The sequence below is a fragment of the Trematomus bernacchii genome, unplaced genomic scaffold (assembly GCF_902827165.1).
Source record: "Trematomus bernacchii unplaced genomic scaffold, fTreBer1.1, whole genome shotgun sequence".
NCBI classification, from domain to species: domain Eukaryota; kingdom Metazoa; phylum Chordata; class Actinopteri; order Perciformes; family Nototheniidae; genus Trematomus; species Trematomus bernacchii.
Window position 1 is genome coordinate 2,770,511 of NW_022987710.1, and position 27,017 is coordinate 2,797,527.

General features: G+C 42.6%; 1 protein-coding gene across 5 annotated transcripts in view; it reads right to left on the minus strand.

The window, feature by feature from the left end:
- Positions 1–27,017, minus strand: part of nadsyn1 (NAD synthetase 1) — an 86,797-nt gene that overhangs the window by 10,401 nt on the left and 49,379 nt on the right. For 4 of the 5 annotated variants that reach the window (XM_034141000.1, XM_034140998.1, XM_034140999.1 and 1 more), the window contains exons 10-17: positions 26,661–26,732; positions 25,948–26,072; positions 24,848–24,896; positions 24,615–24,717; positions 11,804–11,972; positions 9,477–9,612; positions 7,960–8,066; positions 711–842 (exon numbers count right to left, since the gene is read on the minus strand). In XM_034141000.1, the coding sequence (XP_033996891.1) occupies positions 711–842; positions 7,960–8,066; positions 9,477–9,612; positions 11,804–11,972; positions 24,615–24,717; positions 24,848–24,896; positions 25,948–26,072; positions 26,661–26,732 (893 nt within the window). The remainder of the gene's footprint in view (positions 1–710; positions 843–7,959; positions 8,067–9,476; positions 9,613–11,803; positions 11,973–24,614; positions 24,718–24,847; positions 24,897–25,947; positions 26,073–26,660; positions 26,733–27,017) is intronic. The other variant, XM_034141002.1, reaches the window with a different exon arrangement.

Here is a 27,017-nt window from a genome sequence, read left to right on the forward strand (position 1 = left end):
TGTGTGCAGTTCAGCTGGCAGAGGTGTTCACAGACATCTTCAACAGGTCCCTGCTGCAGTCTGTAGTCCCCACATGCTTCAAACACTCCACCATCGTTCCTGTCCCCAAAAAGACAAAAATCACCTGCCCCAACGACTACCGCCCAGTAGCACTCACCTCCATCATAATGAAGTGCTTTGAGCGGTTAGTCAAATTATTCATCACCTCCTCCCTCCCTGAATCTCTGGACCCCCTGCAGTTTGCCTACAGAGCAAACAGGTCCACAGACGAGAGGATCCCGTCTGGCTGCATCACGGCCTGGTATGGCAGTTGCACCGCCCTCAATCGTAAGACTCTACAGGACGGAGCTGCCATCCATGGAGGACCTCTACTCCCAGCGGCTCAGGAAGAAAGCTCTCAGGATTATCAAAGACCCCCATCACTCCAGCAACAAACTGTTCTGTCTGCTGCCGTCTGGCAGGCGGTACCATATCGTAGTTGTGAATATGATATGACAATAAATCTTGAATCTAATGTCAAATCTTGGCAACACCATTACGTTTCTCAAGCTGGTGTTTTAACATATTCCCCATAAATCCTGGAGGTACCTTTACTTGTACATCTGAAGTGTTTAGTGAACGGGTGATAAAATAAGCCTAATTTCTTATTTAGCCTATTAACCCCTCCCTCTGTTAGGTGTGTGTGTGTGTTTTCAGTGCCAACAGCTTACCCTCTGAGGGCGGGGAGATGGAAGTGCTCTACACAGAACAGCAGGAAGCTCTTCAGGTCCGTCTTGCTGATGCCTCCTATGGGGTTGATGTCAGCACTGGAGCAGTCATACTTCGTGAAGTAGCCTGTCAAACTGAGCAGGAAGAGTCATTCAGGAGAGAAATTTGGCTGTGATATTTCTCTACAAAAAAAAGAACATTTATCTTTCGCTTTAGCTAGACTCACATGGTTTCATTAGTACTGTTTAGCAAATGAACAGTTCTGATGTAAAGCCTCCTAACCCCAAATATTAACGTCTGTTAGCAGAAAGCTAACAGAAAAGCACTGGGGGGGGGTCTGTTGTTTTAGATAAGTTAATGACATGACAGGGCCGGTTTAGGGGGATAAACCTTCAAACTCAGACTTTAAAACACTGCATGTTTATTTATAACTGAAACAGGTTTTTGCATGTTATCACCGCCGCAATCACTTAACCTCCCCATGATGATGTAAGGTTATGAAACATAAAGTAAGCTACCAGGACGTGTGTTTGCCTGTATGTGTTTAAATATTGGTTGCTGAGCATACATTTTCCCTAAAGCATTGATCAAATAAGAAATTCAAAGATGACCTATTGCATGGCAAACACTGTAGCATGGGTCCTGATCTGTACAATCTGAATCTGAGTCATGTCAGATTTTGCGATGGTGAATCATACAGTTACTATGTAAAAAGAAAAAAGTACATAAGAGAAGAGAAACTTCCTTCGCTTGTATTATTATAATAATGTAATGCAGGGGTCGGCAACCTTTTTGATATTTAGCGCCATTAAAAATTCCCTCGCTGCGGGGAAGCAGTGTGTGGACCTGTCAGCGCAACTTACATGATGCCGAATTTAACAAACAAATTTAAATAATTGGTTTAAATGGCATAATAATAAGGACGATCGTCCGTTCTGTGATTCTCGAGAACACACAGATGGCCAGTCCGCCCCTGTGTAGCAGTGGGGGTCGCAAGATGATTAAAAAATGTAAAATACATTTATTTTTTATTAAAAACATTTTTATCATTCTTTTTAAAATTATTATTAATAATAACGTGTGCACTGGCCATCTGTATAATTTCCCAGCAGCGAGGCTCCCCCCGTTGATATTCCACTAGCGCAGTGTTTCTCAAACCTTTTCATACCAAGGACCACTTAACCAATAAAAAAACACTCACGGACCACCTGACTCCACAAATATCCAGAAACAATAGGCCTGCTTACCACTCCAACAGTACATAACAGCTGTTACTTTATTTTGAAATTCAGTTCCTGACAGACGTCAAAAAAGCCAGAGATGATAGAATTAAACAAATAAATAAAAACAAGGATAATTGTGTGTTATTGTTGAGTAAATGACAGTGTGTTATTTAGAAAAGAATAACAAATTAGAAGGAAAAAAAGATTTAAAAAATACAGATTTCAGTATTCTGAGGCTCTGAGCCCCATTTATTTTCCTCGCGGGCGGCAAAAAAAGTCTGACATTATACGATTTAAAATAAAAACAATAATCGTGGCTTGATATTGAGTAAGAAAATGTTTTTATGAACCACACAGCTTCCGGTCTTCCAAGACCCGACCGGACAAAAAGACGTGGTGCAGGAACGAAACATACTACCAATAGAAATACATTGCTTTTAAAATCGTTCTGTGTGACACGAAAAAAAGGGGAAAATCGTGTTGGTGAACACGAATTAATAGATTAAATGTCGTGACTATAACACGAAATGCCGTGAGACTGGGTTGAATTATTGGCACCCCTTTAGAAAAATGAGCAAAACAAGATGCAAAAAATGTCTTTATTGTTTTTCCTTATGATATTTCATTCAAAATATTAACAAAAATCTAGCTTTTAATTGAGGCAATATAATTGAAAGAAACATTAAATTCTTATCATGAAACAAATATTTTTCTCCAAAATATGTGTGCTACAATTATTGGCACCCCTTCATATTTTGTGCAGCCTCCTTTTCCCAGGATTACAGCTCTGAGTCTTCTCCTGTAATGCCTGATGAGGTGAACACATGGCACGGGATCTGAGACCATTCTTCCATACAGAATCTCTCCAGATTCCGAGGTTGACGCTTGTGGACTCTCCTCTTCAGCTCATCCCACAAATGTTCTATAGGATTTAGGTCTGGGGACTGTGATGGCCATGGCAAAACCTTTATTCTGTGGTCAGTAAACCATTTTTGTTTAGATTTTGAGGTGTGCTTCAGATCATTGTCCTGCTGGAAGGTCCAACCACGGCCCATTTTAAGCTTCCGGGCAGAGGCTGTTTTCATTTAATATCTGCTGGTATTTGATAGAGTCCATGATACCATGTATCCTAACAAGATGTCCAGGGCCTTTGGAAGAAAAAAAGCCCCACAACATCAAAGATCCACCACCATACTTCACAGTGGGTATGAGGTGCTATTCTGTATGGCTATCTTTCTGTCCAAACCCTCCTTTGACGTTTGTTGCCAAAAAGCTCTATTTTGGTCTCATCTGACCATATAACCCTGTCCAATTCAATGTCCCAGTAACGTTTGGCAAACTGTAGGCGCTTTAGTTTGTTTTTAAATTACAGCAATGGCTTTTTTCTGGCAACCCTCCCAAACAACTTGTGGTGATGTAGGTGGCCTCTGATGGTCGTTTTGGACCCCAAGACTAAACTAGCCTCTGCAATTCTCCAGCTGTGATCTTTGGAGATTCTTTTGCCAGTCGAACCATCCTCCTCACTGTGTGTGGTGTCAATGTACACACACGCAGTGGCGTTTCTATGTGTACAAAACTGGGGGGGCAGAGAGAGGTGGGGGAGAGAGAGAGAGGTGGGGGGAAAGAGAGAGAGGGGGGGGGACAGAGAGAGGGGGGAGTGAGAGGAGAGAGAGAGGGGGGAGAGAAAGAGGGGGGACAGAGAGAGGTGGGGGGTGAGAGAGAGAGAGGGGGGGAGGGGAAGAAGAGAGTTGGGGGGGAGAGAGAGAGAGAGGGGGGGGGGGGGGGAGGAAGAGAGAGGGGAGTGTCAAATTACATACTGAAGACCACACGGAGCACCACTGTCAGCGCATAACATTTACGTACACTGTGTACGTAAATGTACGGTACACAGCGTGGGGATGTCATATTGTAATGCACCTTAATACATAAGTAAAGGGCACCATCACAAAGCAATTCTTAACACACAACAACAACCACCCATAATGCTTTAGCATTAAAACACCATAGACTGTAAATATAAGGAAAACACAGACACTCATCACCGAGGGTCACAATATCAATCGATCAGCAGAGGCAAAAACCACGAGAAGATCAACAAAATATATGACATAAATGAACTTACCAAAGCTGAAGGCTCACTTGAAAAGAAAAGCGGCACGGCGGTCCTTCCTCTGACAGAATGTTTCTATCACTTTGGGGATGAAGTCCTGTAGTTGCTGGATCAACTGGCTTTCAATTGAAAGCATGGCCAATGCGTTAAGTCGCAGCTGTCCCATGGTGTTGCGAGTGAAAGTCTTTATCCTTTTGAGGGTGGAAAAGTTCCTCTCTGACTCGGATGTCGTCATCGGAGTTGTTACTATTATTTTGACCAAAATAACAGTCTCAGCAAACGTATCCTCCAAGTTGTTCTCGTGAATGGATTTCAACAGAGACAGGGCAGTGTTTCCAGTGTGAAGTTCACTGTGGCGGTAGAGCGTGGTCAGCTCAGACTTCAACTTCTCCTTGTTTCCCAAAGCAGGCCACAATTTCACTGCGCAGTCAAGCTCAGGTGTAGGAAATGACAGGACATGCTGTGGGAAGAATGAGCTGTCAACGAGCTTTGCAGCGATCAAATGGTCACTCTGTGAGAACCTCTGTTCCACCTGTGAGATGACTGTGTCACATGCCTCCTTCATTACCGGCGCTGTGCTGCTGACTCGTCGGCCTGGCTCGTCTGTTCCATCATGAGTGGTGGCGGCCAATGCATCAGTTTGCTGCCTCATTTTCTGGACATTTTCCTTGAAGCGGCAGAGCGCGCTGTTGATCCCAGGTGCATCGATGGTTCGTTTTTGCAGAGTGTTGTATAAAACATCCACTTCTGGCATAAGCAACGAAAACAACTCCAGGAGCTGCATAAATGCTCGGTCCCGCAGTTTCTTTGACAGGCCGTATGCCTCACTTATGGTGACCGCATCCCATCCTGGTTGTGTGCGTATATGGTCCATACACTGAAGAAGTGCTTCTCGGGTCTCCCAAACCGCGTTCACAGTTCTGCTTTTAAAGTTCCATCTCACAGCCGGTGGCCGTGGTATGCGTCTCTGTGTTGCCTCTGCAAGAGCTGCAACACGTTTTGGAGCACCGGAGAAAAAAGTGGAAAAAGCAGTTAGATCTGCAAAAAACACCTTCAGGATGCTCATCCTTGCTGAACACAGTTGCTGCAGGGTCAGGTTCAGTTGGTGGGCGTAGCAGTGAACAAACTGAGCGTTTGGGTACGTCTCCTTCATGACCGTCTGTACCCCGCGCACGTTACCGCTCATGACGGCAGCCCCGTCATAGGTCTGAGCGATTAGCTTTTCTTTCAGCTTCAGGGGTTCAAGAACAGCCTTGATGCTGTTAGAGAGACCTACACCAGTTTTGTCCTTTACTTCCACAAACTCCAAAAAACGCTCTGTAACTGTGAGGTCAGGCATAATGTATCGCAGCACAATCACCATTTGCGATTTACATGAGACATCGGTTGTCTCGTCGGCCTGAACGGCAACAAATGATGTGTTGTCCACTTGCTTGGATATTTCCTCCCTGTACACATCATACATGCAGTCCAAGAGTTCATTCTGTATGGTGCTTGATTTCCCTTTGAAAACGGGCTGAGCTTCGTAGTGCCGTCGAAGCCTGGAATCGCCCTCACACATTGTCTCGAAAATTGACCTGAATATCCCTGGATTCAGAGAGTCCGCCGACTCGTCGTGGCCCCGCAGTGCTGTCTCACATTTCCCACACAGTTTAATACAGGTGATGATCCGACCCAACACGTACCTGTTTTCTTCCACCTTTCTATTATGATCATCAATGCCGCGTCTGTAGGCGCTGTCAATCTGAGCTGCAACATTCACCCTTCCCAGTAATCCCAATTTTACGGCATTTTCCAAGTGACTGTTGCTGCTCTCATGCTTCATTGTCCTCTCCGAAAGATGCTTTAAGTCCTTGTAACCTGTCCTCGACCAAGTACCTTGATCTTCACCAAAAAGCAGGCAAGGAAAGCAAAAGAGGGAATTCTTCTGGATGCTCGCCGTTAGCCATTTCTTTTTAGCAAACCACTCAGCATTAAACCCGCGGTTCACTTTGCCCGCAGTCTGGACCATTTGGAAATCCGGTGGATGGTGGGCACCGAGGCGCTTTACCTCCAGTTTCTCTCCGAGACTAAGTGTCTCAAATGTGTGCTCCAGTAAATGGTCAACTTCATTCATTTTCTTTCCGTTTTTTACTTATTTTTAATCGCTGGTGATGTTAGCTATATGCTGCTCTCTCGTCTTCTCTTCACACTACACGTGACGTTTCGCAGCACTGCACACGTGACATATTTACAGCCAATCAGTTCTGAATAATGTGAGCTGACGTATGGTGGGGATGGCAGCTCCGTGCCCCTTTGGCCTTTTTTTTTTTTGCCACACACATTCCATTGAAAAATACTCTGAGCATGCGCAGTGTAGTTTTTACAGTCACCGTTCACTTAAACAGTGAGAGGGAGGGGCAGAATCAGGTTTTGTCCCACATGGCTCAAAACGGCACTGTAGACACTAATTAGAAGAACACAGACTAAAACAGCAATGTACAGACGAATCAGATGATTAAACATGACCTTAAAATATATTTTATATATTTTTTTATTTCTTTTTTTGCATCTTTTTGCATTTTTTGTTTTCATTATGTGTAATACTTTCTGCTGACACTAGGTGGGGCTGTGCCCCACCTGCCCCTAATGACCAGTCGCCACTGCACACACGTCCTCTTCCAGGCTGATTCTTAACATCTCCTGTTGCTTTAAACTTCTTAATTATTGCCCTGATAGTGGAAATCGGCATTTTCAACTGTTTCAAGATTTTCTTATATCCATTTCCTAATTTGTGCAGCTCAACAACTTTCCGTCGCAGATCAAAGGGAATTTTGCCTGTGTCACCTCATATTAATACCCCAGTGAAACAGGAAGTCATGGTTGACCAATTAAGAGTTCCTAATCAAACAGGTGAACCTAAAAATGTAAGATATGACTGGAAATATACTTCAGTTAGATTTTAAACATAGGATTTTCTAAGGGTGCCAATAATTGTGGCACCCATGTTTGGAGAAAAATATTTATTTAAAGTCAACTTTTTCTTTTCTTTCAATAATTTTACTTCAGTGAAAAGGTAATATTTTTGTGAATATTTTGAATGAAATATCATGAGGAAAAACAATAAAGAAATGTTTTGTATCTTGTTTTGCCAGCAGGGGCAATCGGGCAGATTGTCCTCGAACAATTATACTAATTTCTGTCAAAGAAACCGTCAGATGTTAATAAAATAATAATTATGATGTTTTATCCTGGTTTGGTTTGTTATGTTCAAGGTCAGGGGTGCCCAATACGTTGATCGCAAATGTAGTGTGGGTAGATCGCATGGCATTGAAAAAAAAAAAGAAAAAGTTAGCCTATCATCCATCCTTACTATGGCATTTGCCACTTGATTGACGTACAGGTAAGCCAGTCTGAGATCTCATCTTTTCTAACACGCAGTTCACCGTGCATGCGCGGTCAACCGCGCCAGCTGCAAATCACCAGCGAGCTGATTACCTAGTTAGCCTTCCAATTTATACAATTCTACTAAAGAAAGGGTATAAAATTGACGTAATGACCAGAAATGTACCGAGTTGTATTGTGCCATACGGGTTCATGCAGTTATGCAAGGTACACCAACATAAGGTATACTCAGTATATATATAAATAAATATATGTTTAGCATTTTTAATGTAGGTAGATCATTTTGACTTGGTCATTTTAAAAGTAGCTCCCAAGCTGAAAAAGTGTGGGCACCCCTGTTCAAGGTGAATGAAATGTATCATGTCAGGTTCTTTATATTTTATTGGTCTGTCCTATTCATCATACACTTTTTTAAATTACGCTAATATAATATAGAACTGGCCAGTGTGGACTGTATGTGCATTCATGATTCATTATTGTGATTTGGTTTGTAAATATGGGTTTTAGCAGCATTTATTTTCTCACACGTAATACCTCTCATCTACGTTGGCTGAACCCAGCACCAGCAGTCCCCCCGGCTTCCCCCGGGCCCACAGACCCAGCTGGGCAAACAGGTAGGCCAGGACCATTCGGACCCGAGCCTGCCAACACACACACACACACACCACACACACACACACACACACACACACACACACACACACACACACACACACACACACACACACCACACACACACACACACACACACACACACACACACACACACACACACACACACACACACACACACACACACACACACACACACACACACACACACACACACACACACACACACACACACACACACACACACACACACACACACACACACACACACACACACACACACACACACACACACACACACACACACACACACACACACACACACCTTTTAAACATTGAGACATTTCTGTGGCTCCTTAAATCTTATATCATCACTGTCTCTGACTGTTCATCTCCTTTACAGTGTGTGGGAGAAACTGCAGCGATTTTAGCCTGGATAGACACTGCTTATTAGGGATGGGTATCGTTAGGATTTTATCGATATTTTTCTATACTCTTTTCAATCATTTGGTGCTCAAAATTATAGACATGATTACAAGATGTGAAGATTAAACAACAGTCATTTTATTGTAATTTATTTGTATTTATTATTTAATGTAACTTTTTCAATGTCATACCAAGCAGGTATGAGTGTGTTTGACAGTGTGTCTCTGGAAGGGGGGCGGTAATTAGGGCACCTCCTAAACCGGAAGCTCCGATCGGCTAACAATTATAATCCATTTATTGCGTTTATTATTTATAATTGTAATGATGGATTATCAGTAATGATTTTAAAGTTACACAGAGACATTGGATTAACCGTTTAAAATGACGTAGAAAAGATCGCTTTTGCGAGTTATGTGCTAAAGTAGCCGTTAGCCCCGTTAGCCCGTTTGGTAAGTGTTGATTTAGACTCTTGGTGTTGGACTTCTGTTCCGTGTAGGTAAAAATGGTTAATATCGTCTGTTAGCTGAGTTTCTTCCCGTTAAGTGGGTATGCATCATTATTAGGTTGTTAAATGTTAAGAAGCCTTGAAACGCTGTTTCTAGCAAGATGTTGCGTCTGCCCCTGCTATGGTCTGCCCCCGGGAGTCTCACATAATAAGAGCGCTGTTAGGAGAGATGACGAGTGGCATTCACAGTGGCCAATCAGAGTGGTAATCAAACCGGATACGTCACATGGGATGAGGGTTCCCAACCAACCAGAATTGTTTAAACTAAGGAAGTAGTGTAATTCATATACCGATAGCAGCACCGTTTGTCCAGGGGCTTAACGGTATACCAATACCGTCCAATCAGGTACTGGTACTGACTTAGTACCGGTTCTCGATACCCATCCCTACTGCTTATACTTATAGATGGAAAAAGCTTAACAGACACCACAAGTGAAAAGCAATAAATTGTGTAAAGGTGAAATGCAGTATGCGGAGTGGTGAGAAACTCAGTGTGAGAGGGTCTGACCTGGACGTTCTGCAGAGCCAGGTTCTCTCTGGGGCTGCCTCCATAAGCGCGGAACTTTGGCCAGCTTCCAGTAACCACGGAGAAGATACCCAGAATGCCTTTCACCGCCATATCTATGTTAATATTCATGTGTGTGCTGCAGACCGAGAGATAAAAGGATGACATGTTTATTTCAAAGCAACTTTAAAGCTCACCTATTACGCTATATTTGAACAACATATTATAGGACCATATCTATACAAAACATGTCTCTGAAGTGTTTTGCTCAAAATACCAAACAGATCACCAATTGTAGCATGCGTCATACCCTTCTATAGAGTGGTGCAGGGATGACGTATTTACCCAGAAGTAAACTGCGCATGGGTTCTGTCGACAAAAAAGCAATGGGATTTCTCCATAGGATTTTGGAAAACAGGGGCAAACAAACTTAGCGGGAGTGTTTACGTGTTCAACGTAATGACTTATAACGTCCTCGACAACTTCTGTAGTCCTATTCAGCCACTTGTTAACAACCATAATTTTTCAGTCACGTAAACTCTTCAAAAATGGGGTCACTGCTGATGTATTTAATGTCGAATAACAAAACGTGATCCGTCTCTTAAATTTGTGTCAACCACAGACCTTATTCCGAGCTATTTTCCAAAATCCTATGGAGAAATCCCATTGACTCTGAGACGAGGGAACCGGTAGTGGTAAAATGCTGACTCACTTCCAGGTTTTAGGACTCGTCACTGCACCACTCTATTTCAGCCCTGTTAATAAAGTGCTGATTCTGGATCTGGCTCTTTAAATGTAACCGAGCTGCTGCTGGCCACGCCCCTTTGGAGCTGCTGCTGTCCACGCCCCTTTTGAGCTTCCGCATGCAAGCAGTGAGCTCTATGAAGAGAAGGCTGTCTACCAGCAGAAACTCAGCTAAACGCTGCCGTGATTAAACGCCATATTATGTTCCAAACCACATCAAGCATTATTTCTGAAACAGTATGGAGCTCAAACGCTTTCTCTCTTGTGGGTTTACCACAAGGACAGTACCTTTTATATCTGGCTTCTTTACACATATTCTCTTCAGTACAGGTTAGCTCTGAGTGTTAGCGATGCTTGCTAATGTAAACAAAGACCATATTACTTCCAAAACAAGTCGTGCATTGTTTCTGATACAGCACATAGCTTGACATGTTCTTTATTCAGTGTTTACCACTAGAACAGTGCCATTATATGTATTATATATATATATATATTGTTGTTATATATATATATATATATATATATATATATATATATATATATAAATAACAACTTTACTCTAAGGGTCTCTCGTAGACATCCTGCTGAATACACAGACACACAGCTGAGGAAGGGGATTCAGCTAGCGACTGTATATGGGGACGATAGGTTGGGCCACGGCCAGGAGTTCAACGTAAAGCCAGCCCACATTTTAGTAATGTCGACATGACGCAGCAAATCTGGATCAGCTCCATTGTACCCCCGTTTTTAGAGATGTGGGTAAGGAGGAAAAGAGAGAGGGTTTTATTTTCTGACACTTAGTGAGTCTCCTTACACACCGGGGACACATATTTATGTATAAAAGAAATCAAAACTCTACAGGAAATAATTAGACTACCTAATACAAAATGATAATGATATAATGGCCTGTATTAATAATGATGTTTAACCTATGGAACGATAAACCATCTCTTCTGTTTTTGAGATGAATGTTATTCTATGCACGGTCCTTGTTTATAAAGACATAAATAAAAATAGATTGAAAAAATAATATATATGATGTTCAGACTGTATTTTGTTGTTATCTTTTGTATCCTGTTCGGCCTTCTTGTGAGGTAGTAATCTTACAATTTGCTCCTGGAATCTTTACTCCAATTTATCTTAAATTCGGTTGATAAAGAATTGTAAACATGCTACCTACTGGTCGGTCGGTAACTCATCCGTCCCCTGTCATTGTTCATGTAAAGGAAACATTGTTACACCAAACATACAGCTTTTTAGTTTCTTGTTACTAAAAGAAATCCGCTCATAACCCTGCCAAGAGTTAGATGATAACACAGCAAGAAGGTGACACTTCAACATAGACATTGTTATTTTCCAACATTTTATTTTTTCCTCAGTATGCTTTAAATATCTGCCCATTGCATACAATTAATAAAACTTCAAAATAAGACGTATACTTAGGCATATTTTTTTGTATCACACTCTAGTATTATGACAGTGATTGTGATAATATTAACTCATATTTGCATCACTTATTAGTTGCTACAGCATGTAGCATCTCACAATGTCTTCTAAGAAAGCCCTGTAGGTGCAGTCCCGCCTACCTGCCGATCTGATTCGCCAGCTCTCTGGCCCGGCTGCATGTGTCCTGGGAGGAGTTCTCACTGGCCATGTAGCAGGTGGTGAACATGTGACCACACAGCTCTTCAGGGCTCTGGGGACAGTAGGTGTCCTCCCCTACCACTCTGCGGACGTCCTCCAGCACCTGGCTTTCTGAGAGAGGGGAGTAAAAAGGGAGGAATCTTATAGAAAATGTACACCACCCCAAATTGATCATGTTGTTGATAGTGCTACAGGCGCACTGCGAGTAAAATTAGACTCTGTTGCTCCTTTGAAAGAGAAGAAAATAAAAAAACAAAGACAAGCTCCATGGCATAATGCCGAAACCCGCAAAATAAAGCAAAAGTCAAGACAACATGAAAGGATATGGCGTTCCACTACGCTTGAAGAATCTTGTTTAAGTTAGGCAATATTATAAGGAATCACTCTGTACATTTTCACTGTTATGCGAATGATAATCATCATGCCTGATGAAACCAATCATCTAAATCAAATTCAAAACTGCCTCAAGGACTTAAAAACCTGGAAGACCTTACATTTTTTATGTTTAACACGGAGGACAAAACTTAAGTTATCTAAAGATGTTAGGGAATAATTTGCTTAGGTATTCAACCTTTGACACAGTTAATCGTTTTCTCCTTTCACTGTCTCTTTTCCAATGGCATAGGTAGGGCCTTGGGTATTGCTGCTATCTCTCTTAAGGAGGGGCAGCTGTGGTGCATTGTTGAGGCTATGACAGAGCACAAGCTGCCATGAGGTAGTTTATTGTTCAGGAACGTAGGTTCCCTGGTGCACATTCTTTTCTATGGACGACAGCTGTAGTTAGATTCAGGGTCCATATTTGTTTAGTCTTGCTGATGAGGAATGTTGATTATTACACTCCAGTTAAAACCTCGAACTACAGAAGAGTTCTTCAGAATTGGTTTGGCATCCGCTGTGTCAACTCGCGGCACAGCACATGTCTTGTGAATTCTCCGGCTGAAGCTCCAAATAAACCATTAGTGTTTGCCATCAAAGTTCCTGCTCTCCCTGTGTCTCAATTGCCTCAGAAGTTTCCATCACAAAAGATATACTCATGGCATTAACTTTCTCCTCAAAGCTGGACTAGCGGTGATATGTTACCAATGAATGAGGCAAAACCAAAAAAAAGTAATATAATAGAAGAAAGGGTCAATTTTGGAAGACTGATTAACCTATGACGGGTAAGATCGGCGTTATGCCATGGAGCTAGTTTAGTTTTATTTTCTTCTTTTTCAAAGGAGCAACAGAATCTAATTTTATTCGCAGTGCGCCCTATCAACAACATGATCAATTTGGGGTGCTGTACATATTGTATAAGATTCCTCCCTCACATACAGACGTGGTATTCAGTTAAATGTTGATGGAATCTCAATAGACAGTGTAGTGTAGTTTAGTGTTATCATATGACTTAGTTTAAAACCTAAGACAGGGACAGCATCGACAGGAACAGTGTGTGAGAATGCTCAGACTTGTGTTTTTGTACAACGTGCAGGAACACAGGTCCTGTACTACGAGTCAGTTCAACAGACCCTGGCTATCATTGAGTTATCTGGTTTAACGAACCCTAACAAACTTGATCTCGTTTAGCGCTCTCACGACACTGGTTATCAACTCAGTAACACTACCCAGGGTTTCTGAGTTTAGATATGGGGGCGTTCATATGAAAGGGGCAGAGTTAGCAGCATTTGACCAATCACAAACATGGAAAAGTTAACTATAATATAAGACACATATGTACATCCATGATTTAAAAACATAGTCCAGGACTTCCGGTGAGCAAGGCGAGTGAGATGGCTGCTTAATTTTTAGCTCCCGATAGCGATTGGAAACCAACCCCCTTAACTCGCGAAGTAATATACAAATCGATGTAATTTTATTGGAATGAGAGGGGGAAAGAGAACTAGAAGTCAAAAGAAAGGTGACAAACTAGAAAGACAGAATTCACCGGAGATGGAAGACGCTCAAAGCTCCGTTAGCTCACAACAGGACTCGGCAGACACCATGCGCTCAGTGCTCCAGGAAATACGTGATTTCAGGGCTGAGCATAAAGTGGACTTAAACAAACTTAAAGAAGAAATCAAGGGAGACATGAAATCTGAACTCGAAGGTATGAAGCAGGACATTTACCAAAGACTTTCTGCGGACTCCGCGCTAACCCAGGCCCACGAAACTAGGCTGAAAGAAGCGGAGGAACGAATCGATGAGGCGGAGACAGTAAACATGGCTATGTCAGATGCGTTGATTAAATCAATGAAAGAACAGAGAGCCATGCAGGGGAAACTGGTGGATTTGGAAGGTCGATCCAGTAGAAATAATATGCGCATGTATGGAGTACCCGAAGAGAAGGAAGTTTAACTCCATGTCTGGCTTTGTGGGTCAACTTTTGAAAATTGAACTCGCTTTACCGGACACCAACCTACAGATACAACGCGCTCATAGAGCTGTGGCTCGCAAACCGGAAAGGAATGCACCGCCAAGGTCCATAGTGGTGAACTTTCTGGAGTTTACCACCAAAGAAATGGTACTGAAAAAGGCCTGGGAAAAAAAGATACTGATGGAAGGGCGACGTCTGTCGTTCGATTACGACTATGCAACGGAGGTCGTCCTGAAGCGCAAGGCGTACGTGGGAATAAAGAGGGTCCTTAAGGAGAAAAATATACGTTTCCAGACACCTCTCGACAGGATGCGCATTCACTGGGACTCGGGAACACGTACATACGACAGTGCACAAGATGCTGCGCAGGAGCTGAGGAGGAGAGGTTTCTCCGTGGAGATACCAGACCGCAACGCTTCGGAGCTGTACCCGGAGATGGAGCGTCTCCACCAGACCAAGACATGGCAGCGCGTCGGAGAGAGGGGTGCAGGTGGGGACGAGACCACGAGCAGAGTAAGGAAGAGGCTACAAGAGTATGAGCGGATCCCTCCCGAGACTAACTGATTCATATTATATATATTCACTGTATATATTTGTCACGACTTCATTTGGATTATATAAGTGCTGTCGGATGCCGTTGGACTACTAGGATGCGTGAGATTGCGTGTTTCACCTCTAGTGAGGTGAAGGCTTTCCCCTCTTCCTGTCAACGGGGACTTAGGGTGGCGAGGAAACCCTACCTTGGAAGTCTACGTTTTTCTTTTTACGTTCTACGTTCACTACATGTAGGCCAGATGTTCAGGTCTGTGTAGTTTTCAGTTGTCTGGAGTTTTGTGAAAGCAAAGGATTGGGTAATTTAAATGCCGAACAATAATATAAAATTGGTGTCACTTAATGTAAATGGTATGAATAATCCAATTAAAAGGAGCAAGGTCCTGGCTAAATTGAAAAAAGAAAAGGCCCAAGTACTATTTTTACAAGAAACTCATCTGCCTCAACAGGAGCATGACAAATTAAAACACTTTGGTTTTAAAAATACATTCTATAGTTCTTACAAACCTAGCCAGAAGAGGGGAGTGGCTATCCTTATTTCAAATGCAGTTCAATTTGAACTCCATAAAGAAGTTAGGGACAAAGAGGGACGATATGTATTAGTGAAAGGAAAACTTGAAGATACAGTGGTGACATTGGTCAATGTATATACCCCCCCAGAGAGTAACACATTTATTTTTTTTAATCTGTTTGACGTCATTGCATTATGTGGAGGGGATTTGAATGTGGTTCTGAATCATACCATAGACACTACAAGCCACAAAAATAGCAAGAAGCACCTGACCAAGTTTGTTAATGCGTCAGTGCAGGAAATGGGACTAATTGATATTTGGAGGGAACTTCACCCCCTAGAACGGGATTATACACACTATTCAGTACCTCATTCTGTGTACTCCAGAATTGACTACTTTTTAATAAATACGGGTGAAAGTCACAGGATCACAGAGAGTAAAATCGGGGTGGCAGATGTTTCGGATCATAATATGATTAGCTTGTCAAAAAATCTGAATAGTAGACAAAAGAATACAATGTGGAGGCTCAATGTGGGTGTTTTGAATAATAAGGCGACCGTGGAACAGTTAAGGGAAGAGATAAAAATATATATAGAGGAGAATGATAATGGGGATGTGGACCCTGTGATACTGTGATACTGTGGGATGCTTTGAAGGCTGTTCTCAGTGGAAAGCTGATCGCCCTAACAGCATCACAAAAAAAGGCCCGGCTAGCCACATACAAATACAAAATAGAAAAATGTAGAGAAATGAAGACAAAACATAAGAGTACAGGGGATCAATCAGCATTACAACAAATTAAGGAAACAAAGGGGGGAGATAAATGAGATCCTCAGAGGAGAAATAGAAAAAAGGCAAGGTTTTTAAAGCAGTCTTATTATGAATCAGGCTCAAAAGCAGCTAGACTCCTGAGGCCTGTACGACGAAGCCGGTTCAACATAACCTGGATATGTTTGAGTTAGCCGGTTGGCCTAATCCAAAACATACGCGCTCTCGCTAAGCGGTCCTACGACGCGGGTTATCAAGTGGATCGCTCAAGTCAGCCGTGTCCTCTAGTTAGGTGCGCGTTCACATGAAAGGGGTGGTATTTGGAGCATTCAACCAATCTCAAACATGGACAAGCGTACTGACAGCGCAGCGCGTCATACTTCCTGAATGAAAAGTCAACTATAATATTAGACAAATATGAAGACGTTAAACTTTAAACATCCATGACTTAAACACTTTATCCAGGATAAAAGCCACATAGCTGCACCTGCAAGGTGAATACAGCTGGTAAAAGAAAAAGTGTTTGAATGCGTACATTAACAGGTTTATGATATCACTGCCCCGTCTAAGACACGAGTGGATCTGACTTTAATTACATTTGACTCGAGTGTTTCGTCAACTTACTCCTCGGTTCCACCGGGTCCGTCTGCGTCGCGTCACGGCTGCGCCGCGGTTTTGGTCCGGCCTCCTCCGGCGTCATACCCTACCAGGCGCGTTTCAGAAGCATTTCAGAAGCGGAGCGTCTTGCCTGCCGGCTCGCAGTTTTTGTTGATTTGGGCATATTTCCTGGACAGGCTACTTTGTACAGACAAAGTTAATAATAATTGTAATATTCCAGTTATAAACGACATGAATCAAAGATGTGTTGCTGTATTTTAGTGGTAAAAAAATGCATTCATCATCATAATTATTCTATATATATATAATTTACACAGTGCCTGTAAACCGGAGGAGAACACTGGCATTTCTCCTCCTACTTGAAAGACTACGGAGGGATAGGGTCTGCAAAATTAGTTTATTTTGGGGATGGGCCAGATGCTCCGACCGGTCCATTACCTGCCCGGCGCCTCTGCAACGGCTCGCGTTGCATCGAAAAATAGACTTGAATCCTATTTTGAGCGGAGCCCAGCGCCGAGACGCTTCTGGGACGCTTCTGGGACGCTTCTGAGCCGTAACGCGGCGTGTGAAGTCGATTCTTTGATGGACGGGGAGCCAGTGGAGGTTCTGGAGGACGGGAGTGATGTGGTCTCGGGAGCGGGTGTGGGTGAGGAGGCGGGCAGCAGAGTTCTGGATATGTTGGAGTTTATTGAGGAGGTTGGATGGTATACCGTAGAGCAGGGATGGGCAAATGGCGTCCCGGGGGCCGCATGCGGCCCCCACCTCCTCTTTTTGCGGCCCTCAGATTAATTTATAAACAACGTAATTCATTAAAAAAAAAATATATATATATTATTTTTTACTTGTAGTACTGATACCGTCCACTAGACTCCTAGTTACGTCGCAAGCTGCGTACATGATTTCGTTCGGCAGCCAAATACCGCGATATAATCTGTGACGCGTTTGTGTGTATTGTGTTTGTTTCCCGGGGAAACACTCACAAGAAACACCGGCTGTTGTTATGCCTGCTGTGACGTTAAGTTGCCGCTTGTAATTATGCCTTTACAAGCTTCAAAGTTGTATTTACCATCTGAATTTGGCGAAACAAGTTTAATATTCTAAAAACCAAGACTTTGTTTATTTGAAATCAGATGAAAACAAACTGTCACGGACCCTGCCGTGTTATCTATGATTACTATACGCATTTCATTCATAATTTCAGCGGGAGGGAGGGGGAGCGGCGCTGAGGAACAGCAGAGTGCGGGTTGACAGGTGTCTGTGTTGACATTCCCCTTATTGTGCGTTAGCAGAGACAGGCTACAAGTGTCTTAGGTTCAAGTTAGACAACTAATGTCTGGGTTAGTGTTCATGACTTCATGTTTATGTCATCTTAATGTTTAATCTCAATGCACACACATTTTCCGTGCTTTCCAATAGTTTAAAATAGTTTTATTCCACTGTTAAATAACCTGTTCAATACAAACATGCCACTTGTAAAATTAAATAACATTTCTGTGAACTGATATTTGTTTAGTGAGCTTATTAGAGGATGTTCCCTGAAAGATTGTAAAATGTCAATGAAGATGTCAGACTTAGTATATTTGTTAATAATTATATACAATACATGGAATTTGTGTGTGTCTGTGTTCCAACTGTGAATCTGCTGGCCAGTTCATAAATTATGTGGCCCCCACCACCATCCAAGTTGCCCATCCCTGCCGTAGAGGATGCTATTGAAGTAGTTGAGTCGTGATGTGATGAATGCATGAATCAGGGATTCAGCAGCAGAGGAGGAGAGTGATGGGCGGAGACGGGCAATGTTTATGAGGTGGAAAAAGGCAGTCCTGGTGATGTGATTGATGTGGTGATTGAATTTGAGCTGACTGTCGAAGATGACTCCAATGTTGCAGATGTGAGGGGGGGGATAGAGTATTGCTGTCAAAGGTTTTGGTATGGGATGGGGGGCCGATGATGAGGATGTCTGATTTGGCACGGTTCAGTTGGAGATAGTTTGTTTGCATCCATGATTTTATTTCTGAGAGACAGTTGGTGAGAGTGGAGTGTGTTGTGGGGGTGATAGTTTTTGTTGAGATATAAAGTTGGATGTCATCGGCGTAGCAGTGAAATTGAAGGTTGTGGCGACGAATGATTTTGCCAAGGCGGAGCATATAGAGGATGAAGAGGAGGGGGCCAAGCACCGAACCCTGGGGGACGCCTTGGGACAGAGGAGCAGTGGAGGAGGTGCAGTTGCTGATGTTGATAAACTGATGTCTGTCGGTGAGGTAGGATTTCAGCCAGGAGAGTGCAGTGTCGGTGATGTTGAGTGATGATTCGAGGAGGGACAGCAGGATGGTGTGGTTGATGGTGTCGAATGCTGCGGTGAGGTCGAGGAGGATGAGGATGTTCAGGTTGCCGGAGTCAGAGGAGAGGAGGAGGTCGTTTGTGATTTTGAGAAGAGCTGTTTCGGTGCTGTGTTTTGATCGGAAACCGGATTGAAATGGAGGTCATTGGAGCTGAGGTGGGATTTAAGTTGTGAGGCAATGACACGTTCAAGTATTTTTGACAGAAAGGGGAGATTTGAGATGGGCCGGAAGTTGGACATGATGTCAGGTGTGATCATAGAACAAGGGACCCCCAAACTAATCAACTATTGTATGAGCCAGATGAGATAGAAAGAGTATTTGAAGAGTACTATAAGACACTCTACTCTAATCCACCATTAGCTGATGAAGGCACAATAAGAAACTTTCTTATCTCGCTTGATCTGCCATCTATAGGTGAGATACAGAATGACACCATTACGTCGCAATTTACAGTTGAAGAGCTGGAAGCTGCAATCAGTAGGCTAAAGACCAGTAAATCACCGGGCAGCGATGGGTTCCCACCAGAGTTCTATAAAACTTTCACGAAGGAGCTAACACCTCTGCTTCTGTCTTGTTTTAATTGGACTCTTAAAGAAGGCAGGGCTCCCCCATCTTGGGGGGGAAGCAATTATTTCCATTTTGCCTAAGGAAGGCAAAGACAAAGACCACTGTAAAAATGATAGGCCAATTTCTCTTTTAAATGTGGACTACAAGCTGTTTACCTCAATCATCTGTAAAAGATTTGAGACTTTTATACCAGATCTTATTCATGAAGATCAAACTGGATTCATTAGAGGGCACCAAACACAAGACAATATCAGAAGGACTCTCCATATCGTAGACAATGCACATAAAAATGGCACAAGTATGGTTCTGGTTAGTCTGGACGCAGAAAAAGCATTTGACAGTGTCAGTTGGTCTTTTTTATATGAAGTACTAAGGAGGTTTGGTTTAAATTAAAATGCAATTCGGTGTATTAAGACTATTTATCACGAACCTACGGCTAGGATCAAAGTAAATGGGAGTTTGTCCAATAGGATTCAGCTGGAGAGAGGCTCTAGACAGGGTTGCTGTCTCTCTCCTACTCTCTTTGCTTTATTTGTTGAACCATTGGCGCAAGCAATAAGGCAGAGTGAAGATCTGCAGGGTGTCAATATAGGGGGGGAAGATCATATCATTGGGCTTTTTGCAGATGATGTTATAGTTTTCCTTGAGCAACCAGATGTATGTTTCCCAAACCTGATGAACCTACTCGACACATATGGTTACTATTCAGGGTATAAAGTGAACGTAACAAAAACTCAAATTCTCTCATTCAATTATTCCCCATCCCAACAAATTAGACATGCATATAACCTAAAATGGAATTCCAAAACAATGACCTATCTTGGTGTAACTATAACCAAAACATTTTCCAACCTGTTTGAAGCCAATTATAACCAAATTGATGACAATATCCGAAAGGATGTAGAAAGGTGGTCCACCCTCCCTTTAGACTTCAGTGCCAGAATACAAACGGTTAAAATGAATATCCTACCTAGGCTGCTGTATTTTTTTCAGTCTCTTCCAATTGATGTTCCCCAAAACAAATTCATAACCTGGGACAGGATGATTTCTAGATTTGTTTGGAATAGTAAAAAACCAAGAATATGATTTACGACACTTCAGTTGCCTAAAAGTAAGGGGGGAATGGCTTTACTAAATCTTAGGGAATACTTCTATGCAGCCCAACTCAGACCTTTGGCCTACTGGTGTAGACCAGATTATGAGTCTGGATGGAAAGCCATGGAAAGGGAGGTACAGGGTCACCACATTCAGGCCTTGGTAGGAGATAGGAATTTGGTGAGGGCTCTGAGAGGTGAAATGAATATGATAGTTGCGTTAACACTAGAGGTCTGGAATGTTGTAGTAGCAAAATACAAATTAAAGAGAGGGATACACACGCTGAGGTGGTTTGCATACGATTCCAATTTTAAACCAGGGGTGTACGATCCAGCATTCAAAGAATGGGTGCAAAAGGGCATAACAGCAATGTGTACGGTTTCAGAAAAGGGTGAATTGATGGGTTTTCAGGAATTACAGGCAAAATATGGTATTACAGACAGGGATTATTTTAGATACATGCAGTTAAGACACTATTTTGTAAAAGAGATAAGGCTGAATGCAGATGAATCTTTAGATACTGTAACTGGGGTGATTGTGGATGCGTATCAGCAGAAGGGGTCCCGGATCATTTCTGCTTTCTACCAGGCTTTGGGGGGAAACAGGGGGGAATCGACTATCTACATAAAAGCAAAATGGGAAGCGGAGTTACAAATAAAGATTTCAGAGGAAGAATGGTTTCAAATGTTCGAGACGCAATTTACATCCACAAACTCATTAGTATGGAGGGAATTCTGCTGGAAGAACCTGACTCGCTTTTTCATAACACCCAAAATAAAGAGCAAGCAACTTGGTGTACAGCAACAGTGTTGGAGGTTGTGTGGCAACATGGAGGCTAACCACTCACACATTTTCTGGAACTGTACAAAGATAAGGTCATATTGGGAGAAGGTTAATGCAGTTGTCAAAATTATTATGGGGTATGGAATCCCAAATACCTGCCCGGTGATGTATCTTGGGAACATTAAGGATGTTGTGATGGGAGGCGATCTATATTTGATTAAGGTTTTACTTGCAGCGAGTAAGAACGCTATAACTAGGAATTGGCTTAATGTGAACGCTCCGACTCAGGAGCAGTGGCTGGAAATTGTTCAAGATATTTTTGTCATGGAAAAGTTGACATATGTTTTGAGAATTCAAGAGAATGCATTCAATAGGAAATGGGAAAAGTGGAATATTTATATGGTTGACACCAATGAGTAAGTGAATGACTAATTCAATCCTGTACGGTATGTGTGAATATTGAAGGTCTTCAGACAACTAGTATTTATTGTGCTTTATTTTACAACTGATTTGTGTGTATTATGTTTTGTTGTTTAGGTTCACATGTTGTTCTGTTATTATTGTTGTGAAAACTCAATAAAAGCATAAGTGTAAAAAAAAAAAGAATAAAAAAAAACATAATCCAGGATAAAAGGACATATGTGTAGATTTAAAGTGCAGGAAGAACAGATGGCAAAGAAAATCCCCATTCATTCCCAAAAAATAATATGAAAACATAATTAAATGCAGTGTCTTTAAGATATGTCGTTAAGATGCTGCTTGGCCTATTTTCATATTTTAAAGACAGTGATGGTCTATTAACAGATAATCTAAGCATAATCTAATTTGCAGGGTTTATTTGTTCTGTCTTCTTCTGTCCCGCACCTATCCTGGATGCGTGTGCTTTTGTGAAATGGTTTTCATATCTTTAAAGCTCCCATGTCATGCTTTTCCGGTTATTACCCGTCCCCTTGTGTGTTATGAAGGTTTTTATGCATGTAAACGGTGTGCAGAGTCAAAACCCTCAAAGTACACCCTGTAGCGAGTAAAACTCTAACACAGAAAATACCTCCCCAAACGCCTCGTTGGAGATACGTCACTGCCCATTTGAGTCTTCCATTTAGTTCCGGGTACCGCCTGATGTCATGCGGTACCCGGAACGAAATGGACCAATCCCGAAGAGCTATGGCCACACCAGCAGCGTCGTGTTCCTCCTCCAGAGGTTCGAAGAACCGGCATTTCACAGACGAAAGCTTCCAAAACATTGCCCAGTTTGAGGCCGGATATGCACAGCTTGTTTGGACCGTTTGGAGCAGGGGAAGATCTGGGTATACAACCTGTAAGTTTGCATTGTTATTTGTGTATTTATCAAACAAGACTGTTTAAATGTGTAAACTGTGTTGGACTGCTAAGCCATTGACACAGTGCTAACTAAGTTGCTAGAGTTTCCATATATCAACTCTAATATCAGCAGATGGCCTTGCATACATGTATCTCATAGCAGGAGAATGTCTGCATTCACACACAAAATACCTATTGACAGTATACTCCGGGTGATTTGCCGGTCAGTCGCGAAACGTAATTACATTATAGCTGGCGTAGCGATCTAACACACGGAGCTAGAGCTAGTTTCGGTCAGAAAAACATTTTTGTGATGCTACGTTGCTAGCGTTTAAATATATCAACTACAATGTCAGCAGATGGCCTTACATGTTTGTCATGGCAGGAGAATGTCTGCAGTCACACACACGGAATACTCATACAGTATACTCCGGTTTACCGTACATTGTGACCGTACATATACTGCATGTAGCTAACGAGGCTAGCTGTATGCTAGCGCAAAACAATGTATTCATGCAAGTTACATTGTATGACCGAACGTAGCAGAATACCCGTATACGATTGCAATTATAAACACGTTATTGCTAGCCTAATATGAACCACTAGCTTTTGTTCATAGTAGTTTTATTACACTGCATTATAGTTGCCTTTCCTCCAAGCTAACGTTCATATCGTGTTAGCTACCAAGGTAAACAAAGCTAGGTTAGCATATTAGCAGGCAAGCTGTTCATTACACAACTACTACTAACGAATCTAAAACAACTAAGTTTCTCTAATATTTTGTGATTTGCATTTGATTTCGTCCAGCCAGATCCTGGCGGACAATCCATGACGGGGAAGGGATTCTACTACTACTGAGGGTGCTAAAAGGCACCGCACCGACTGTGCGCAGGCAAGATGCGAGGAGGAGGAATGGATGATATACCGTGTATATATGTATATTTATGTTCATTTTGTACATTTCTAAAAATAAAGTTTAATGGAAATACTTAGTAGGCCTATCCTTTCTTCCCTGAATTCATATATAGCAAACCATGATTTGATTTCTCATCAAACAGTAGTAGTTTATAACGGGTAAAAATAACTTACTCTTTGTTATGAGAGTAGCTCGTAGGCCACAACGGAAAGACAAGGAGACATACACGAGTTTACAAAACCACGGCACATTTATTGTAGTAAATGCAGAGACAGGTGGTCGAGGGGAGAGGGTCGCTCAGTTCGTCCTTCTGCAGCCGCTTTGGAGAGAGACTCCGGGCCGCTGGGATTAATAGCACCGGCTACGGAGGTGTCCGTGATCGCGCTGATTACCCTCTTCAGCTCCACCCCACCGTAAGACAAAGGCCCTGAGGCCGTCACACTCTTCTATAACAACAGTTAAAAATATATATGTATATAAAATATACCGCTGTAACCGACGCCATGATAAGACTGATGTTACGCTGAGAGCAGCCGGGAAAAGCACTGACATGGGCGCAGCCTCTCTGGTGGTTGACTAATCAGAACGAGTGGCCGAGCTGACCAATCGGAGCACACTAGGCTCACAGGGAGGGGGGGGCAAGAGCTCCAACGAGTCGTTTAGTGGAGAAAGTGAATACTGCTGAATACACATGCTTGACAGAGATGCTGTATGCGAAACCAATGTGAGTTTGGAAAATTGCACAGTATAAATCTATTTTAGTATACCTCAACAATGTAATTATGATCAGTGGAAATGGCCATGACATGGGCCCTTTAAATCAGTCACTGCATACATAGAATAGAATTACCGAATGATGTGTGTCAATAGTTGCATTGAGAGAATGAGAAGGTGTACACTACAGTGAAGTGAAGGCAAATGACTCACTGCCGTCCTGTATGGCCTGGCAGATCAGCACACACATGGAGTACACGATGCAGGCGGTGGAGGAGCTGTCCACACCTCCACTCAGAGGCAACAGGAAGCCAGCCTGCAGCACACATCACAACCATTACACATCAGCGTCTAACAGCTCCTTAGTTCCAGAGCTTTTTAACGCCTAATGATCCAAGATCAAGATCAGATGGGACAATCACAACAGTACAGCAGTTCCTCCTCACCTGTCCACTCCTCCTCAGGTAGTCCCACAGCCAGCAGGCCGGCCCTAGACTGAACAACACAGATGTCAGCAGTTTAGACTTTTGCACTTGGATTCTGCAATGTGCCATTTCAGAAGCTTATCGATTATAATGGTTTTCTTTTCAGAATTAAATACATATTTTGTACCAGATGAGGTGTATGCCAGAGTTCCCGTTAGCCGGTAATTACCGGACTATGACCGGTAAAATATGCTGAAGACCGGCAAATCTAAATCTCTTCGGTCAAAATGTCCGGTCAAAATAATTTTCCCTTAGCGCAATACCGCATCAGTTGCGCCACTTATGTGACAGACAAGAAGAGTATGTGACAGACAAAAGAGTATGTGACAGACAAGAATAGTCCATTCTAATGTCTAACACTTAATGTGGAGAAAGAGATGTCCTGTATGGGTTGATTGTGCGTTGATCTGTTGGTAATGCCTCGGGGTTCCGGTGGGCATGTAAACAAATGCATAATGCTGCGCTATACTTTGTGGCCTCACCCGGTTGCATAGCGACGCTTATTGTTTAGGTGTCTTTTAATAAGCAGGTAGTCATATCATTAGCTAGAACTAGCTAGATCTGATCAATATGGACATAAACGCGAGTAAAGTCTAATCTGACGGGAGAGAGAGATCGGCTGCTGCTGACGAGTCGACACGCAGCTCTGCATGATCCCCTGCAGCGGCGAGCAGAGCAAAACACACTTCAGGTTAGAACATCACACGTAGCTATTTTAATTACCTCTCAAACTACCTAAACTAGTTAAAGATATGTTTAGTTTTACTGTCGGGTCACTCATTACTGGATCCGCGAGCTGCATGATACTGGCGGGCTGTCAGGAGAGAGAGAGAGCGCTCCGTTTATTATAAGTTACTGTACACTTTTGAATAATGTAGTTAATCTACTATAATTAGTTTGTTTAATATCGAATCATATCAATTTGTTTTAAAGCTCAATAAATAACAAAGAAGACCTTTGACCGGCACTTTTCTCATTTTGTCCGGAAGATTTCAACTTTAACGGACATGTTGACCGGCAAAAAAATATTCTAACGGGAACTCTGGTGTATGCATGTGTACCTGATCTCCTCCTCTGGTGTGTGAAAGTTCCATGTTATCGGTTGGTGTGTGGGAAGGTATATATCGTCACCACTGGATAATGAGAAGTCAACCTTGACCCTGTGGCAAGGTTTAGGTTCACTTTCCTAAAACACAGAAACATTGGGAGTGAGAGGATATGGAGGAAGTTGCTGTAGAAATGCTAAAATGTTACATGTTATACCTTTGGCTATCACAAATTAAAAAATCCTTTTGCAAACATTAGCAGGCCAATATGCCCCAGTCACAATGTAAATATGCTGCAGTGTACCAGGTGTAAAGCCACATTCACTATCTTTATTCAGCATGTTAGCTGAGGCTGATATTGGACAAATTAAACATTTTTGCCAGACACAACATGGTGGGCTTCAGAGGTATGGAAGAAAATAAAAATTTGTGAGACGTGAAATCACTGAGGGTTGGGGCGAAAGGGGTTTAGAGTGATCGTCCACCAAACTGAGGGTTAATGGTTCGATCTCCACCTGTCAACATGTGGAAGTGTCCTTGGGCCCTATACTGAACCTCAGTATGGGAATGGCTAACAGCGTGTGAATGTTTATCACTGCTGATGAGCAGGTGTGTGTGAATGCTGACCTGTATTTGAAAAACTGGAAAGGCGCAATAAAAATGCAGTTTGTCTACGATATAGGCCATAATTCTGCAGCCCTGTACATTACACAGTCGGAGGGACTCACCATGTTTGGCTGGCACACTTCTCCTCTGTAGCTACGCACATCCTCAAGGTCAAGAGTGGCAGTAATCACCTCCTAACACACACACACACACACACACACACACACACACACACACACACACACACACACACACACACACACACACACACAACACACACACACACACACACACACACACACAACACACACACACACACACACACACACACACACACACACACACACACCACACACACACACACACACACACACACACACACACACACACACACAACACACCACACACACACACACACACACACACACACAACACCACACACACACACACACACACACACACACACACACACACTAAAA